Raw genomic sequence first — 14,873 nt, forward strand, 5'->3', positions numbered from 1 at the left:
AAGAAAGCTTTCAAAACCATTTTGATGAGATCACTTCTACATGAAATGTGCCCGTGTCAGATGTTGCAGCTTGGCACCGTGATAAGAGAGATAGGAAACTTTGTGGCTCAGCACGCTCATTTAGAATGGGACAAATGACCACCTGAAGATGTGTGTTTTTGGACACCATACATAGGCAGAGACACAGTTCTCTCTTCCTGCCCTCTGCATGAAGATGGGAGGAAAGGAAGAGGACAGGGATGGAAGATAAATATACTTCTCTTGGTAGCACAGGAAGGGGAAAAAGAATGAGCTCTCTGGCCATCTTGGAGCTCAACAGTGCTTACAGATGGACCTGAAAACATGGAAAGAAGGTTTTTCTTTTGGCACAAATGTGGATCTGTCAGCAGTGGGTAAGTGTGGACCTATGCAGCTGAATGCAGTCAGAGAAGTGAGCCTAAACACAGTGCCTGTCCACCACTGCTGAAGTTGGTGGACACCTTCACCTTCACATCCTTACTGCATCTTCAAGACCAGGCTCTGCATTGCCAAGGGTCTGCAGGGTTCTGACTAACATGCAAAGGTGTGCAGCTCTGCACTCTGAGATGTGGAGCCCACTCTTCCCGGGACATCCTACTCTTCATTTCTGACACACTCAGAACCTGTCTGGTTTCTTGCCCCTCAAAGATGATTTTGTTTACTTGATTTCACTCATGGCATCAAAGCACTTGAGCAGGAAATTGACTGTGACTTGCACAGCAAGAAAAGAGAGAGCGAGCATCATGATATGGGGAAGAGTCAAGAAGGCCCTGAGCCCAGCTGTGTAAATCCCATTGAACTGAGTGACATCTGAGTATAAAACAGATCGAGGCACATCTGGGAATGTTATATCTGCAAAGTATAAAGCAGAAGGGAAACTGCCCTCTTTGAGCCCTCCCTAACCTCACCTATGTTAGAGCTCACCGCCTGCCTTGTCCAACTTCCCACAGCTATTCCTGCTGTCCACCACATCCCCCTCCTTCAATAGCACGTCTTTCAAATGGCTTTCTAATGCCTGTAAACAGAGGAATTGGCATCTGGACAGCAGGAAATCTAGGAAATGAGCACAAGGGATTCTTCTGGGCTTATGGCCAATGTATAGTCCTATGAGCCACTGAAAGCACAGCAGAGTCAAGCTCTAGAAAGCAAGAAGAGTGTCACTGGGCTGGCATAAAGCAACACAGAGTCCATGCAGGGTAAGTGACAGTAATGCACTTGTCTGCTCTGCGCTAACCACAGGAAGCATTAAAGCTGAAGTACCTGTGATACCAATTTGGAGACAGACAAACCCAGATCTGAGTTCTGTTCAGGGCTGGTTTAGTTGTGGTGGGGAAATGCCACAACACATAGCTGTTGTTATCAGCTCATGTTCATTCTGACTTTTGCCACTTCCTCTGGTTTCCTCATGCACGTAGAGCTGTAGGCATCCATCCAAGCATTCTGAGCAGACACACGGTACACCCCAAGGCTATGCCCAAACATAGAAGTTTCTCCAGCATCTAGCACAGCATCCAGCAAGTCTTCTGACTTTTTCTACGTGCTTTGAAGTGGTGTTGATCCTGCAGCCAAGCCAGTCTGAGCTGCTCTCTGCTACTGCACTTCAGCTTCAGCTGTAGAGTTGAACCCCTCAAGACTCATAAAGATGCTCTCAGGTGCACTAGGACAGCTCCTGCCTCAGGCATGCAATATGTCACTAAAACCTTCAGCACTGGCATGAAGGGGACAAATCCAGGCAAGGATGGCAGAAAGCAGCCAGCAAAGTGCTGATTACTCACCTGTGTGTACACACACTGGACAAGCATGCAGGCGCAGGGACTGTCAGGGTCGTATCAAGGCATTTGTGAATCCCAGCACAGAACACTGAATTCTTGCTTCACCTCTTGGGCTGAGCAATGCATTTGAACAGAAACCTGCCTGGCTTAGCTGAAGAAATCAGTGCTTGTGTTGGTCACGGAGCTGGGAGGGCAGCAGGCAGCTCTACTGGGATCCAAGATTCGTGCTGCTACACAGCCATCCTGCCTTCCTCCTTCCCATGGCTGCTTTCCCCTCCTCGTGAGCCACACGCCTACAGTCAGGCTAATACTAAGCTGTGTCCCTGCTGTCCTTCTCTCCTTCCCTCCTCCATGCATAGCTCTTCTGTGAAGCTGAGCACCAATCCCAATGCTGCAAACCTCACTGGTGCCCAGGAAGCCTGGAAACCCTCAGCCTCACTTGCACAAATATTCCTCCATGTTCCCAGGGCCTTGGGTACACTTGGAAGGATGCTCTTTCCCTTCTCTGAGCAGTGCCTGAGCACGAGGTCCTCCCATTTAGCACTGCATGCCACCTGCCTGTGACAGAGGGTCTTGCACGTGTAGATATCAATACTTCAAGGGCCCTATTTGACTTCTAGGGGTTATTCACCTCTACCTGCAGCCTGGAGTCCTCAGCTCCAGCTAAAAAGCCCTGCTATTCTGAGCATCCTGAAATATGAATGGTGTCTGGGGAGCATATGGGACAGCTCGAAGGGAAGCAGGAGCATCATGAGAGAGTGTTTTGTGCAAACAACCCCTTTGTTGGCACCAATTAAAGCTTGCATAACTGTGCCGAGTATGTCTTATTTATTACTGTCATGTTAAATGCTGAGCTAGCCTTCAGATCGGGTATTACTCAACACCCTTTTAATCTTTCAGCTTTTTAGCCATGCTTTGTCCCTTGCAGATGACAACCACTTAGGAAAAAAGAGATCTTTATTTTATATCTTTTTTTTTTTTTTGCCTTTATACTTGTACACAAGTAAAATAAAATGCATATCTATATATACTGCAATCTCGTGAAGGAAAAGGTAGCATTCTTTAACAAATGCTGCCCGTAAACGTGGTGTGATGGAATGGATACGGAAAAACAAAAAACCTGCAATATTCATAAACATAGGATTAAAACAGCATCAAATTCATTACCTCTGCAAATGGGAACCTGCAATATTGTTCAGTGTGATGTCAAGTTACAAACAGATTTCAGACATTCTTTTCAGACCATTTCATACACTTTTTGTTTGTTTGTTTGTTTTTCCTGTAAATAAACCATATTTCTTTCTCATCTGCTGTAGCAAAACCTGCTTTGTGAGCAAGTGCAGTTCCGAAGACCAAAGGTATAATTCACAGGTATCAGGACAAATAAATTATGTACATCTCGGTGTTTGTCTCTTTGTTTTGTTTGCTTTTGTTTCGTGGGTTTTTTTTGTTTTGTTTTGTTTTTATATAAAGGCATCCAGTTAAGTTTTGTGTAACAAAGCTTTCTCGGGAAGGACGGTAGTTTGCTTTTGTTTGCAACATTTATGGAGGTCAGCAAAAGTCTAGTATTAAAGTGTCATCAACCCGGGAAAAAAGAGTTAATCTTAGCAGAGTAACAGTAAGCTCCACACCAAGGGGGGGATCAAAAGGCTTAGGCTGAGCTGTAACGTGGAGCTGCTTCCTTGCTGGGTAAGGCGGCACTGGGCCTTTGATTTGTTCTTTTTAGAGCAGCCCTGCCTCTTTTTGGTTGGGACTGTGGAAGGTTCAATGGGCTCTAGAAACTCTGGTCTCAACTTGGTCAATGGAGGGTCTACAATGCTGGGGAAGGTCCCAAAAGGGGAATCGTTTATCTGCTTGTTGCTGCCATTTTTGGAAGGGTCCGTCTCAACGTACTTGGTTTTGGACATGTTCTCCTTATCCTTGAGAGGGTTGTTGGAGGACGGCCGGCTGCTGTGGGAAGAAGGACCTGCCTTGCCTTTAGCTTCGTATATAAAAGATTTATCCATTTCTGGCTGGCAGCACTTCATGGAGCCGTCATGGGAGCTGAGAGGGGGACTCCCGGTGGCCAGCTTACCAGATCTGGTTTTAGTGCTAAAAACACTCGTTCGAATCTGATTGAAAGAGTCGATACATCCTTCCAAGTCAGCGCTCTGCAGCCTTTTGAGGTCTCTCCCTGCCAAGTGTGGGGGAAGGTGGCACTCCAGCTCTGAAGACGACCCTTTAAACTGCTTAAACCAATTCCAGAGAGACCGAGCCTGGCAGTCACAGATCCATTGGTTGCCATTTAAGCGCAGATACTGGAGGGACACCAGGGGTGCCATGGTTTCTCCTGTGAGCACGGTCAGGTTGTTGTTAAACAGATACAAGGTCATCACTTTCCCAAGGTCATGAAAAGACCGGCGGTGGACCAGGCTGACTCTGTTCTGGTGCAGAAGCAACCGGTCGAGGTTTATTAACCCGCGAAAGACGTTCTCTGATAAGCTCTTGATTTTGTTACCGTGCAAAAACAGGTAGGTGAGGTTCGCCAGATCTATGAAGGTGTCATCCAGCAGGTTCTGCAGGTTATTATCCTGAAGGTAGAGATATTGCAAGGAAAACAACCCTCGAAAAAGCCCTGTGGAGAGCTCCATGAGCCCACAGCGATCCAGATGTAAGGTGTGGAGGTGAACAAGACCACGGAAAGTGACAGGATTGATAGACTTCAGGTTCGTGTTGTCACTGAGATCCAGCTCCTCCAGTTTGTTGAGTCCGTAGAAGGCTCCAGGCTCAATGAGGCTGATGTTGTTGGAGTGGATCCAAAGAATTGTCATGTTGCGACAAGACGTGAAGCTGGTGGACCTCACGAGGGTTATCTTGTTGTTGTGCAAGAAGATGCGCTGGCTCTGGATGGGTATCTCTGTGGGGATTGCTGTCAGTCCTTGCTGCTGACAACTTATTGTAATCTTCGGTTCACTGTAGCACACACACGCTCCAGGGCAAGACTCCACTTCTGACTGGATGTTCAAGCAAAGCACCAAAATCAGCAGTTTGCTTCCTAAAGGACAACAGAAATAGTATGAAAATTAGCCAGGGTCACAGGAGAGCGCTTTTCTTTGTAACTTAACAGATAAGCCTGAAAATCACCCTTCTCAGCATGTTGCCATTAACCACAAACAACACATTGCCAGGGGAGCCAAACAATTAAAATGAAGAATTAAAAACATTCCACCACTCCACGCAAGAGTTAAAAGCGATACACACTCACAGTGAGAGATACTGAGCACCTCCTCAGCCTTTCACATCTGGGAAGCATTTGATTTTGGTCAGAGAAATAAGCCATCTTCGTTGCGTGTTTGCACCATCAGTCCTGGAAACACAGCTAATGTGAAGTTGGTTCCAGGGTGCTCTGAGGAAAGCAGTTGGCTCCTTGGGGCTATTTGTCTGTCATTTAGGACAATTCAGCCTGTTGGAAGACACCTGCCTGGGTTACACTACACCACTCTGTGTCCCACCCAGTGCTGCTATCTCCTTGGGTTTCCTGCACTCAAAATATAAGATTTTTTGTGACTTTCCATGAACAATTTCTGATTGATCCAGTCTTTCCGCAAGACATAACTGCAGGGGATTCTCAGAATAACTTACAGGTCAGAACAGCCTGTAGAAGCCTCAGAGCCAAGAGTGCCCTTTCCTTCTCCTTCAACGCCGGTCAGACCTTTGCACCACACACTCATGCTTCCCTTCCTCTCTCCTACCTCCCCCCTGAAACTCTGGCATTGATGAAGAGGTGAAAAGAGGGTGTTTTCCAGAGGGCAGTGCTCTTCCTGGAGGAAATCCTATGCAAGGCTTGATTCAGGGATTCCTCACACCTTGCAAGGCAGAAGTAGGTATCCTCATCCCAAGAATACAGGCAGCCCACTGGGGTTGAAGAGCTCTTGAGAAGAAGGTTTTTCCATGGTGAGGTCCGACCCCCTGCCTTCCCAGGAGCTGGGCTGAATGGGCCCTTGAATCACAATGAAGTATTTTGACTTTTGATTCATTCTGCTTTGGGAGGGGAGGGAGCAGGAGGAGGAGGTGGTGTGGAAGATGGGCAGAGATGGGCAGAAGCCATGCAGCTGATATCAGCTTCTGAAAGGGGACCTGAGAAAGAGTCACTGCAGACAGGGACGGTTTCAGCAGTACTTTACCAGCAATTAAAAGCAAGTAATTAGATTGCTTTCTCTAAACCACATGCTGAAGCTAAAACGAACGGGCAGCAACCATAGCAGTGGGAAGCTCCATTTGTGCAATTCCACGTGCAAGCAGGGACACGTGTGCCTCCTTCCTAGCTCATCACAGCACCTCTGGCAAAGGGATGCTCTCCTCCCTCTCGCTGGGGAGTCCCAGCCCAGGCAAACAGGAGGATTTCTCTTCCTTGAAAGGCTGAACATGTTGTTCAGGCATTTTGATGCCTCATTACACTTTAAGGTAGAATACCAGAGTTCACAAAGTCAGGAAAAAGAGGGGGAAAAAAGCTATCTAAGAAGGCAGGATGGCGATCACTTCTTTTGTCATGAAAGTCTGGGATCCTAAGCCTGAGTTTCCATCTAGTCAAAATAATTCACCACGTGCAGCTAATCAATCTGTGCTGATTCAACAGTCCAATATAGACAGGAGACTCCTATACATCACAGTTAACATGGGAGAAAAATAACAGCTCAGCAAGCAGAGATAATTTGAGCCTGATATTATTAGCTGCTGAGCATCCCTGGAAGGCAGTGTGTTGAGTGCAGTATTATGACACATTCTGGCTGGCTTGTCATGTTTTGACATATCACGTCCCATTGTAGGGAGCAAAGTAACATGAGACAACTGAAATCCCCTGCTGTAGACATGTCACACCAAGAGGAACCTCCTGGGAAATTAAAACAATGCCAGCATCCCTCCGACCAACCCAATTCCTCTCCAGCTGATAATGAAATGTTGTAGCAGAGGAATAAGCATTTCTGGAGCCTATTCCATGATCTGGGACTGGGGTGACAGGTATTATGGCAGCCATGCCACACTGCTGCAGAGTCCCCAATGATTCCCATCCAGTAATAGTACCAGGACTGCAGCCTACCCAGGTAATATCCAACCAGGACCCAGATGCATCCCCCACACCTTACAGATGTGTGCCACGTTCACAGTAGAGTGAATGCAAAGCACCGGTCCTGTGGGAGAGGAATCACAATGACAACACTTTTGTTCCAGCCTCAGACAAGGAGAGGCAAGCACATAATAAATATATGTACACATGGAGAGAGAAAGAGAGAACACGAAGCAGCCAGCAGAAAACAAGCCATACATATGAATACCACCCTGCCCTGTGCTAACCCCTCTGGACGACTGGGCTCTTCTCTTCCACCAGTCACTCCAGACACACTACAGCTTCTCCCAGCACAAAGGAGCAGAAGGTAGGAGCAAATCCTGCTCCACTCCTTTCCTTTCCCATTGCTGCTACTGCTGCTGCAGCTGCCAGAAGCTGTGAGTCAGTGGCACCGATAGCCGGCCACCAGTGGAGCAGCATAGGGAAATTAATTACAAGCAGGGCTACCCTGTGCACTTTAATTAGGGACCTGGTGTTCACGAGCTGCTCGGACTTGCTTTTTCCATCAGAGACCGTTGCTGTCAGTCATCCCCCAAAGCTTTTCTCCAGTCTTCTTCACACTGCACAGCTCGGTCCTGGCTGAGCCGTACCACCAAAGCTCATCACCCAGCAGGCACCAACATCCAGCCAGTACTGGACTCCACCTGACACAGTTCCATGCTGTTCCCTCAGGCCTTATCACTGTCACCAGAGGGCAGGGCTCAGTGTTGCCCCTCCATTCCTTCTGCACTGGGCAGAACAAACCAAGGACCTCCTAATCCTAACCCTAAACCATCCTGCCTTGCCCTCAGCCCCTTCCCTCTCCCCTTAGATGAACAGCCATTCCTACCTACCCCTACTGAACATGATTAAAACCCAATTGAATAGTCCCAGTCAAAAGCAGAAGATGAAAGAAAATCTAGCACCAGGAACCTTCAGTCTCTCCAAGAGTTTGGCTTTGAGTTTAGCATTTGTTCCTCCAGAGCTTTCTTAAAAGCCAGGATCCTCCTTCAGTCAAACTGCCACGTTTCCCCTTTGCCATCTCAGAAGTGTTATGACTCATGGAACTGGGAAGCAATTAAAGTGGGTCCATTATCTGTCTTTCCGCCAGTCCCCCGTGCAACTGCATTGTCAAACACGGCAATTAGAAAGAAAAGGCTCTGGGGGCCTCTAATAGATGCTTTGCAAACTTTTTAAGAGGCCAAAGCAAAATGCAATTTTCTGCAGTTTGCAGAGCCGTGGCCTTTCTCTGCCGCTCTGCTCTTGTCTCTATTGATTTGGAGATATTATAATGCGGCTTTCCTACAGCGGGAGGGTCAATAATCATTTGAATTCTCTCCTGCTCGGGCATAAAGGGAGTGCTTTACAATACAAAGCCCTTTGCTGATGCACACAGCATTTTTTTCCCTTTGTTTATAGCACAGAAACACCGTAGCTGCTAAATTCCCTATTCTGAACTGCTATTGTTTGAAATTCAGCACAACTCTGACAGGTGCTCTGCAAAACAGCTTTCAGGGTCTTCTGCTTTGTCCCATGGACTTGTTGAACTTGAGTTGAACGGGCGCACCAAAAGCAGGAGGGTGGCACTTATGGGCACCTCAAGCTGGAAGTGGATTAAGAATTGAGCAAGGAAGGAAAATTGCTTTGGATGAGCATCACCCCAGGCTGCAGCTTTCCACTCTTCTGCTGCCTCATCCTTCTGCTGCAGAGGGTGGCTGGTTCATAACCTTTGTGATGATGCAGCTGAGTGGCTTTAGGGTGAGAAGGAGGGGAGATAGGTGGGAAACCAGGGAAGCAGTGGGAAACCAAGAGCTTGGAGCAGTACTGGCTGAGCAGCTCCCATCTGGCTTGCACCCTCAGGCAGACTCCTGGCAGACAACTGCAGCAGGAGATTTTGGGGCTGATCCACATCTGCAGTTCCACGAGGACATTGGGCCTCCTGTGGAAGCTAAAGCCTCCATGGGTCACTCGAGCTCCGTGTCTGTCACAAAGGGCTCAATTCCTCTGCAGGCTCAGCTGATCAGGTGTGCTCAATTTCCTCAGGCTGTTGCTGGAGTTCAGCATCCCAGCTCACAGCAAAGACATCAATCTTTTTTCCGGTGCTGAATCACAGCTGTCTAAAAATAGGTGGCTAATTCCCTCGTAGATGTTCTTGAGCGTACAAGGTGCCAGTGTGAGTGTTCCTCTGGGAGTGTGTCATCAGTGGCACATGGCAGCAACATACAGGTATCAGCATCCCATCCCTGACTGCTACAGTCTCTGCTCCCACATGCTCTGGGACTGCACGCATTTCCCTGGACTTTTGGGACTGTGCTGCTCTTCATTCCCTTCATCAGTGCAACTTCAGTTCTCTTTAGTATATCCAGTCTCTAACCTGAATGAGTTCAGCAGAAAGAACACCATATGCGGTCAGTAACGAAAGGTCAATTCCATAATGCATCCAGGCAATAGATGTGTCATCTCCCGACTTCCAGGTGTTCATCTTTTCCACCTAAATCATGCTCCCTTAATGTGATTTTTGAACTTAAAGCAAGATTGATCATGTGCAATTCTTCGACTCCTTCCTCACCAATCTCCAAGGGGGTCTGAATGCTGATTCCTCAGCGCTGCTTAGGGTTGAACCGCATGATGTGGTACGTGAGCTGTGTGCAACTCAAACCTCTACTAGGGCAGCTCCGTGAGCTCACAGGGCAGGTGCCAAAGCTGCTCCTGGCTGCCTTCAGAGCTCCACATCCCTGCCAGGGGCTCTCCATTGCTCCCAGCACTTTGGTGGCAGCACTAACAACGTTTGGGCTGGGTTCTTCATTCTTTTGGTGGCTTGCCAGAGTTTCTCTCAGCAGCATCAGGGAGGGGAAGGAAAAGGTGATATTTAACGGGTTAGTCTTCAGCCAATCTGAATACGAATTTCATGAAGCTTCCTCTCTAGCCGGAGGGTTTTTCCTCCTGCTGAATTTCAAAGATGCGCTGCAAGCCACGGAGGTGTGAAAGATTCACAAAGAAAAGGTCAGGAGAATCCTTTATAGGGGAACATGTCAGGGGATTTAAATGCAGGAGTCACGAGGTCCCCATAGAACAATAACACTTGTTCCAATTATTGTAGCCTAGTAATTCCCTGCCAGGCCAGGAAATAAGAAGCAGAAAAGCACTGTTCATTATAACACAGGAACATGAGAAGAGCTGTACCCCACTTGGGCCGCTCTGAGGCAGTGGTCAGGAACTGAAGCAAAAGGAACAGCGATACAAAATGGTGTGGGAAACCCTATTTTCATGGAAACAGTGGCCCAGGGTCTGCCTGAAGCAGGCTTCTATTTCCCTCTGATCCTATAAATGCCACTCCAGTCATTTTTGCCCCATTCCTCTGTATCTTTTCCAGCTCCTCTTTACCATTGTATGTGGAAGGACTCAGGGTGCAATCTCACCATGGACTCCTATGGAGGTTTAGATGTCCCGTTCTTTCCCTTGCAGCTCTTGAACCCTGACAGCCATTTAAGCCATCGTTCAGCATCAGGCTGAGGTTTTCAGAATGCCCTCCACAAAATCCACAACATCACTTCGCTGAGTGGCAGTAGCTCATTCAGAGCCCATCACCGAGTTTGTTTAGGAAAGGGTCTGGGCTATTTTCCAGTGTACATTACTTTGTACTTAGAAATGCTGAATTGCATCTGCCATCTACTCTGTGGCTGTGTATTTTACCATGAAACCTCTTGCTGCAACAAATCCTGTGCCCAAATACCCACTTTCCCTCAAGCAGAAATATGATCATAGCTCTCAGTTCTGCCCAAACCTGAAAATGGTTTTAAGCACTGACACTGTCCCACTCCTCATAATGGTTTATGCAAGAGTTCACTTCCTTCATATTTTTAATACGGGGTTTATCTCTTAGATGAGACCGACTGCAAAGAGCATTTGGAACAGACAGGATGCTTATGGGAAAAGTAAACAGGAAGGGGAAGAGGGAAGGTGATGGGAATGAGAGGGGGAAAGGAGAAAGGGGAAAGGGAAGTGGAAGTAGAAGGAGGATAAGGAAAAGAAGAAAGGGGAAGGAGGAAAGGTAGGGGAAAAGGAAAGGGAAAAGGGAGAGGGGAAAAAGGAAAGAGGAAAAGGGAAAATGTATGGAAGGGATACATCCAGCACACTGCATGAACAGGATCATCCATGGCATCACCATCACACAATCCTTACGCCATGAGGAATGAAGTGAGAAGACACACACTGTGAATCACGAAGTACAGGATTTGGTCTGATCTATGTCATATTTGTCATAAATCAGGGACAAGCAGGTGTTGAGAAGAAAAAAATAAACTCTGGTTCCTGAGGTGATTTAAATCTCCCATGGAACCCAAAAGTATCTCAGAAATGCTTCCAAATATTGTCACTCCGAAGCAGAATTTCCTGCACATCCAAATGCAGCGCTGTGAGGGTGACTCAGAACAGGGGAGATAAACCAGATGGCAATTTACACCTGCTCTCTGCCAGCCATCTGGGACTGCACCCCACCTGGCATCTGCGCATCCCACCCCCACACCTCCAGCACTGGAAGTGCCCCCATTGCACTAGGCAGTATTTTTCTCGGTTTTCTTCCAAACTAACACTTATGTCAGCTTTTGCTGAAGCCCTTGCATCTGCATGTAATGTGGAACGAGAGGAGGAAGTCTAGGAAAGATGGAGAGGAAATGTTGCTCCATATAATCTGAAAATAGCCCATGATCTCAGTTTTGTTGTCAGCGTGGAGGCAGACAACCTTTGCAGCTCAGGAGCAAATGTGGGATGGAGAGAAGAAGGGCATTTTAATTTCAGCTTTCAACACCATCACTTTTTCAAAGAGCAGCCAGGAATGAAAACAAGAGAGCGGAGATTTGTGGGTGGTGAGGATCAGATTTCTCTACCCTGCTCACAACTCCATGTGTTCTTCTTTGAGCCTGGAGGACCAGAGCGCTCCACCCCAGCGATCACAGTATCATTAAGGTTGGTAAGACCACTGAGATCATCCAGCCCAACCACCAACCCATGCCTGCAATCACCCCAGGCCACATCATTCAGTGCCTCCAAGGACAGTGACTCCACCACCTCCCTGGGCAGCCTGTGCCAATGCATTACCAAGTCATCCCTTTGGATGGTAAAGCACCACAGCCATGCAATCACATAGAAGGTCTGTCTTAGAGAAAACTCCATAATGGAAAGAGAGGCCATTTCTCAGTGTCCCTTGGTCACCTGGCCCCCTGTGCACACATAGGGACGCCAGGCCAGGCTAGCTGTTGCCTGCCTCCTTTCTCTTGTCTCTCTTAGCATCTCTCCCTGCTGTTTCCAGGCATGCATCATATTCACATGGCTCATTTTTTTCACTCCCAAATAAAAACTAGGATTGATTTTTAATAAGTGTGCAAATTCAACCGCCGCTGTCTTTATCAGGTGTTGGCTTTGTCTCCTTTGCAGTTTCAGTATTAGACATGCTTGCCTGCTTTTCTGCAGCTCTCTCATCCACTCTCGCCAGATAAGAAACGCCAACACCCACAACTCTATAAACATACCTCCCCGAGATGTGCAGGCTCTGTGAAGCTGAGCTAAACAGGAGTACAATGGGATGCTAATGATACACCTTCCTGTTCGCAGGGAAATCAGGGAAGGATCCCAGCCCACAAGCCTTGAGCCTCACAGAAGGCAGCAGCTCGTGCCACCAGCCCCTAGTTGAGCTGCCCATATTTCCTACAACAGCCATCCACGCGGAGTTCAAAGATTCTGTAATAGAACCTTAGGGATTTGCACCAGATTTCCACGTCGAAAGCTCTCATTTCAACCATTAGCTTCCATTACAGCTACAGCAGATGACAGCACGTTCTAGCTTTTTAATCAGGGTGCATAAAAACTCCCTATCCTGTCTTCAGCTCCCCCTCTTCACCCAGAGATCACGTTCATCCATTTTGCCACTACAGGGCACTAAATGTTCATTATCACCTGTTTTCCAATATGGCCCTTAAATCAATTGTAGAGCTGCTGCCCTGAAGCAGGCAGTCTCCCATCCTAACGGAGTGCCCTACATTCTGCGCTCAGAGATGGATGACCAAGCATTTCTCCCTATTAAAATTCATGGTGTTCCACTGTTGCTGGTCTACCAAGCAACTGCAATCGCTCTGCATTAGGGGTTTGCCTTCATCATTATTTATCACGGCGAAATTTGAGTCAGCTGCAAACTTTACAGGCAACTAATTTATATCTATTTTATAGATCATTCATGAAAATAGTGAAATACACCGGGGGTGAAAGCAGAAGCCTACAAAGCTATCATGCAAGCAGCCTGTTTGTCAATGATTCTCCTCGAACAATCGCATTTTGAGAGCTTTTAGCTGCCTGTTTCTTAATCCATTTAATAACTGCCCATTGATTCAATAGCCTATTTTTGAGCAAGTAAAGCGAGTGCCTGACATTAAGGCTAACTGTGTGATGAAAATCCAGATACACGAGCAGAGACTGTTCTTCTTGGCCGTGTGCAGTACACCAGGACATTAGCCCATGCCTGGGGCTCGTTGGCATTGTTGCAATATAATGAATAGATAACAGCAACAGCAATATGTATAAAAACAATCAACCTGGGTTTGGGAGGAGAAAAATGAGAAACAATAAAATAACTCTGTGAAGTTTAAGAGTATTTTCTGGGATATATGTTGGCTGAAAGTGATGGTATTTCTTGGGTCTCTGGGACTTCTCCAGTTGCTTGATGTTCCTAAGAAATTGGAAACAGGACCTCCTTAGCACTGACTTCCGCCACATCAATGGCCTTTTGCTTCCCACTGTAGGCACATAAGGCATTGGTTTCCCATGGCCATGCTTGTCTGAGAAAAAGGTGGTAGAAACACATTCTGCTTCAGCCCCTGAAACCCTGAAGTGAATTACTTAATTAAAAGATCCAAACCCTGAAGCTTATTGAAGACAATCTCCAACCTACAGCCAGGACATGCACATCTCCATGGGGACACAGGCTTTACACCCTGCAGTTCAGTCGTTCCATGCAGAGCAGTTTTAGCACAGCAGGGCTAATTTCTCCTAATACTAAGTGGCTATTAATATTTCATTATATTAAGAGAACTTTTTTCTTTTTCTTTTTTTTTCCCTTTCCACTTCATTTGCCATCTTTATTTGTTTAATTCACATTCCTCAGCACTGGGAGGGAGACCAAGAAGCAACGTCTATTTTAGGGGAAAAAGAGAATCAAAATAACTGGGAAACTCAATCCTGCAGGATATGCCTGTTGTCAGAGCAATGACATCAGGCACCATAATGGCACCTGATAGGGAATGAATCCATTTACAGACAGAATATGTCGTATCTCACAACCTGGAAAAACCTCTTCAGAGCCCTTTTTGGGCTCGTAGTTAAACAAAATAAACTATTAAGTTCTCAGACATCACTTCTGTGCTCTCACACTCACGCATCCAGTTGTGGTGACAATAGCAAAGCTTGAGATTAGCAGATCTAAAGACAGGAAAACATGCCTCCTCATTCCCCTGCCTTTCTTATCCCTGCCAAACTGGAAGCAAACTGTCCTTCCTTTGGGGAAATAGATTGTGCAGCTTCTGACAGCAGCAAGGACAAGAGGAGCAATCCCTGCTGGTTCCACCAGGCACTATGCAGACAACATGCTTCAAAACAAGCACTCTTTGTAACAACAGCCTCAGCATGTAAACCTTTCCAATATCACCGCCTCCCAAAGTCAAAACCTGAAGATGCTCAGCTCAGCAAATCCCTTGTAGCCTTGCATGGGGAATTAAATCCTCCTAGGATTTGTATTGGAGGGGTAGAATTAAGCAAACTGGGACAATCTCTACTCAATTAAAAAGAGTCAGAGAGGTTCTTTCAGTGCTGTGTGCATTCTCTGGGTGATTTCCTTCCACCCACAATATAGGTGCTACCATTTCTCCCTCACCACAATTGGCTTCTGATGGTATTTTTCTTGTGAGATGTTATCTGGGGTGACACCCCTCTCACCTCCACCTTCTGCTGAGAAT

At 46.9% G+C, this 14,873-nt stretch overlaps 1 protein-coding gene across 1 annotated transcript in view; it reads right to left on the reverse strand.

Moving 5' to 3' along the window:
* Positions 1–2,735: 2,735 nt before the first annotated feature.
* RTN4R (reticulon 4 receptor) overlaps positions 2,736–14,873 on the reverse strand; it is a 60,185-nt gene continuing 48,047 nt past the window's right edge. Inside the window, exon 2 of the mRNA XM_072351457.1 lies at positions 2,736–4,824. Within this exon, the coding sequence (XP_072207558.1) occupies positions 3,395–4,824 (1,430 nt within the window). The 3' untranslated portion in view covers positions 2,736–3,394. The remainder of the gene's footprint in view (positions 4,825–14,873) is intronic.

This window comes from Excalfactoria chinensis, chromosome 16, assembly GCF_039878825.1.
Source record: "Excalfactoria chinensis isolate bCotChi1 chromosome 16, bCotChi1.hap2, whole genome shotgun sequence".
NCBI classification, from domain to species: domain Eukaryota; kingdom Metazoa; phylum Chordata; class Aves; order Galliformes; family Phasianidae; genus Excalfactoria; species Excalfactoria chinensis.